The 3,971-nt window shown below is 72.2% G+C and overlaps 1 protein-coding gene across 1 annotated transcript; it reads left to right on the forward strand.

Moving 5' to 3' along the window:
- Window positions 1–228: 228 nt before the first annotated feature.
- FZD5 (frizzled class receptor 5) lies at window positions 229–3,372 on the forward strand (the record flags this gene model as incomplete). Its single annotated transcript, XM_029069315.2, is given in 3 exon segments — window positions 229–465; window positions 1,603–2,267; window positions 2,270–3,372. Coding segments are annotated over 2 exon segments (1,614 nt in total), but the record flags the coding sequence as incomplete, so codon positions are not given.
- Window positions 3,373–3,971: the final 599 nt, after the last annotated feature.

Raw genomic sequence — 3,971 nt, forward strand, 5'->3', positions numbered from 1 at the left:
GGGCGCTGGGCCCGCTCGCCGCCTCCTCCGTCCCCGGGGCCCCGGGGCTTTCCCGCCCCGCGAGCGGAGGAGCTGATTAGCACGGGGGCGGGGGATTGGGCGGGAGCCCCCGGGCCGCGGGCCCCGATTGGAGGTCGGGCCCGGGGGGTCGGGCCCGGGGGCGGGGTCTGGGCGCGCCGCCCCCTAGAAGCAGGTGTCTGGGCGGGGGGCGCGGCCAGTCCTCCCCGGGCCCGGACCCCACCCGGCCCCGCAGCGGCATCGGGCGGTGCGGGCGGAGGATGTGCCTCCCCGGCGGGCCGAGCGGCGGAGGCGGGCTCGGAGGCGGGCTCGGAGGCGGGCTCGGACGGACGCTCGGAGTTGAGGCCGGGCCGGGCCCCGCGGCGCTGGCAGCGCCGGCCTGAGTGCCAGTGTGTGTGCGCGCCACTGCTGCTGCTGCTGCTGCTGCTGCTGCTGCTGCTGCTGCAGGTGAGGCGGGGGGCGGGCTGAGGGTCTGCCCGGGCAGGGGGCGGGGGGCAGGGGGCGGGCTGAGGGTCTGCCCGGGCAGGGGGCGGGGGGCAGGGGGCTGAGGCTCTGCCCGGGCAGGGGGCGGGGGGCAGGGGGCGAGCTGAGGGTCTGCCCGGGCAGGGGGCCGGGGGCAGGGGGCGGGCCGAGGGCCCCAGCCTCCCCGCCCGGGCGCAGAGACCCTCCGCCGGCCGCTCGCTCGCCGGTCGGCCATCCGTTCAAGCGTATTTCTGGAGCGCTTCCTGTGTGCGGAGCGCTGGCCTAAGCGCTCGGAAAGGACAGTCGGGTCGGCCGGCGGCCCGGGGGCCGGTCCTGCCCTGCCCGGCCCGACTCCTCAGAGCCCTCAGAGCCCCGTCCGCAACTCCCGGGACTCCACCACGTCCCCGGGTCCCTCCCCCCTCCGCCTCTTCCTCTCCTCTCCTCCCTCCTCCTCCTTCTCCTCCTCTTCTTCCTCCTCCTCTTGCTCCCCTCCCCCTTTCCTCTTCCTCCCCTCCTCCTTTCCTCCTTCTCTCCTTCTCCTCCTCCTCTTCCTCCTCCTCTCTTCTTCCTCTTCTCTCTTCCTCCTCTCCGCTTCTCCTCTCTTCGTCCTTTTTCCTCCTCCTCTCCTCCTCTTCCTCCTCCTCCTCCTCTCTTCCTCTTCCTCCTCTCCTCCTCCTCCTCCTCCTCTTCTTCCTCTTTCTCCTCCTCCTTCTCTCTTCTTCCTCTTCTCTCCGTCCTCTTCTTCCTCCTCCTCTCCTCCTCTCCACTTCTTCCTCTTCTCCTCTCTTCCTCCTCTTCTTGCTCTTCCTCCTTCTCCTCTCCTCGCCCTCCTCCCCTTGTCTTCCTCCACTCCTCGTCCTCCTCCTCTTTCTCGTCCTCCTCCTCTTTTTCCTTCTCTTTCTCCTCCTCTTTCTCCTCCTCTTCCTCCTCCTCTCTTCCTCCTTCTCTCCTCCTCTTCCTCCTTGTCTCCTCCTCTCCTCCTTCTCTTCCTTCTTTCCTCCTCTTCCTTCCCTCCTCTCCTCTTCCCCTTCTTCCTCCCCTTCTTCCTCCTGCTCCCCTGCCTCCATCTCTCCAGGGTCCGCTGTGCTTCACCGGGCTGCCCCCCTCCTCTCCCCGTGCCAGGTCTGGGTCCCAGACCGGACCAGGGCCGCCGAGGAGGAAGAAAACCCCACGAGGAGCAGCGAGCGGCCAAGGCGTCGAGGCCGAAGAGGAGGCGGAGGCCGGAAGGCTCCGGAAGCCCTTCGGGGCCGGGCCGGCGGAGGCCCCACCCAGGGCGATGGCCCCCCCCGGGCGGCCGCCGATCCCGTTCGCGCTGCCGCTGCTGCTGCTGCTGCTGGTGCGGCCCCCGCTGCCGGAGGCCGGGCGGGCGGCCGGCGACGCCAAGGCCCGGGCGTGCCAGGAGATCACCGTGCCCATGTGCCGCGGCGTGGGCTACAACCTGACGCACATGCCCAACCAGTTCAACCACGACACCCAGGACGAGGCCGGGCTGGAGGTGCACCAGTTCTGGCCCCTGGTGGAGATCCAGTGCTCCCCGGACCTGCGCTTCTTTCTGTGCAGCATGTACACGCCCATCTGCCTGCCCGACTACGCCAAGCCCCTGCCGCCCTGCCGGGCCGTGTGCCAGCGCGCCCAGGCCGGCTGCTCGCCCCTCATGCGGCAGTACGGCTTCGCCTGGCCCGAGCGGATGAGCTGCGAGCGGCTGCCCGTGGCGGGCGCCGGCGACGGCCTGTGCATGGACTACAACCGCAGCGAGGCCACGGCCGCCCCGCCGGCCCCCGCGGCCCGCGGCCCGGCCCCCGCGGCCCGCCGCCCGGCCGGGGCCCCTGCGGGGCCTGCCGCTGCCGCGAGCCCTTCGTGCCCATCGACCGGGAGTCCCACCCCCTGTTCAACAAGGTGCGCACCGGGCGGGTCCCCAACTGCGCCGTGCCCTGCCACCAGCCCGCCTTCGGCCCCGACGAGCGCGCCTTCACCAGCTTCTGGCTGGGGCTCTGGTCCGTGCTCTGCTTCTTCTCCACGGCCACCACCGTGGCCACCTTCCTCATCGACACGGACCGCTTCCGCTACCCCGAGCGCCCCATCGTCTTCCTGGCCGCCTGCTACCTCTTCGTCTCCCTGGGCTTCCTGGTCCGGCTGGCCGCCGGCCACGCCAGCGTGGCCTGCAGCCGTGACCACGGCCACGTCCGCTATGAGACGACGGGCCCGGCCCTGTGCACCGCGGTCTTCCTGCTGGTCTACTTCTTCGGCATGGCCAGCTCCATCTGGTGGGTCATCCTCTCGCTCACCTGGTTCCTGGCGGCCGGCATGAAGTGGGGCAACGAGGCCATCGCCGGCTACTCCCAGTACTTCCACCTGGCGGCCTGGCTCATCCCCGGCGTCCAGTCGGTCGCCGTGCTGGCCCTGAGCGCCGTGGACGGGGACCCGGTGGCCGGCATCTGCTACGTGGGCAACCAGAACCTGGACTACCTGCGGGGCTTCGTGCTGGCCCCGCTGGTGGTCTACCTGCTGACGGGCACCCTCTTCCTGCTGGCCGGCTTCGTCTCGCTCTTCCGCATCCGCAGCGTCATCAAGCAGGGGGGCACCAAGACGGACAAGCTGGAGAAGCTGATGATCCGCATCGGGGTCTTCACGGTGCTCTACACGGTGCCGGCGGGCGCGGTGGTGGCCTGCTACCTCTATGAGCAGCACCAGCGCGAGGGCTGGGAGCGGGCCCTCGCCTGCGCCTGCTCGGGCCCGCCGCGCACCAAGCCCGACTACGCCGTCTTCATGCTCAAGTACTTCATGTGTCTTGTGGTGGGCATCACCTCGGGCGTCTGGATCTGGTCGGGCAAGACGGTGGAGTCGTGGCGACGCTTCGCCGGCCGCTGGCGCTGCCGCCCCCGGCCCGGCCCCAAGGCCGCCGGCCCCGCCGCGGTGGCGGCGGTGGCGGCGGAGGGCGCCGAGGCCCGGGCCCCGCTGGCGGGTGGTGGCGGGGTGGCTGGCCCGCCTGGGGCCGCCTACCACAAGCAGGCGCCCCTGTCGCATGTGTGAGCCCGGCCCGCCCGCTGCCGGGGGCCGGGGGGGCCCGGGGCCCGGGCCGCCGCTGGGTGAGAGGCCCCGAGGGGGGCCCCGCGGGGGTGGGGGCGGGGCGGTCGTCGGCCCCCGTCGGAGCCGGTTGCTCAGGTCGGGGAAGAGGCCCACGCGGGCCGGGGGCGGCGCCCCGGGTCTCCCAGCCGGCCGTGACCGAACCTCGCCGCCCTCCCTCTCCGGGGAGCGGAGGCGGGAACTGGCCCGGGCTTCGTTCTCCCGCTCGGGAGCCCCGGCGGCCTCTCCCTCTCCGAAGGCCCCGGCCTCGGGTTGTGCCGGGGCGAAGAGGAGGGGCGCTTAACTGGGGCGCTTAACTGGACGCTGGGAGCCGTTTATGGAACCTGTGTTTAGTGTCGTGTCAGGGGGCGGAGGTGAGATCCCCGGGATCCGCGTGTGCGTGCGTGCATGAGTGTGTGTGTGCACGC

Source organism: Ornithorhynchus anatinus, chromosome 7 (assembly GCF_004115215.2).
Source record: "Ornithorhynchus anatinus isolate Pmale09 chromosome 7, mOrnAna1.pri.v4, whole genome shotgun sequence".
NCBI classification, from domain to species: domain Eukaryota; kingdom Metazoa; phylum Chordata; class Mammalia; order Monotremata; family Ornithorhynchidae; genus Ornithorhynchus; species Ornithorhynchus anatinus.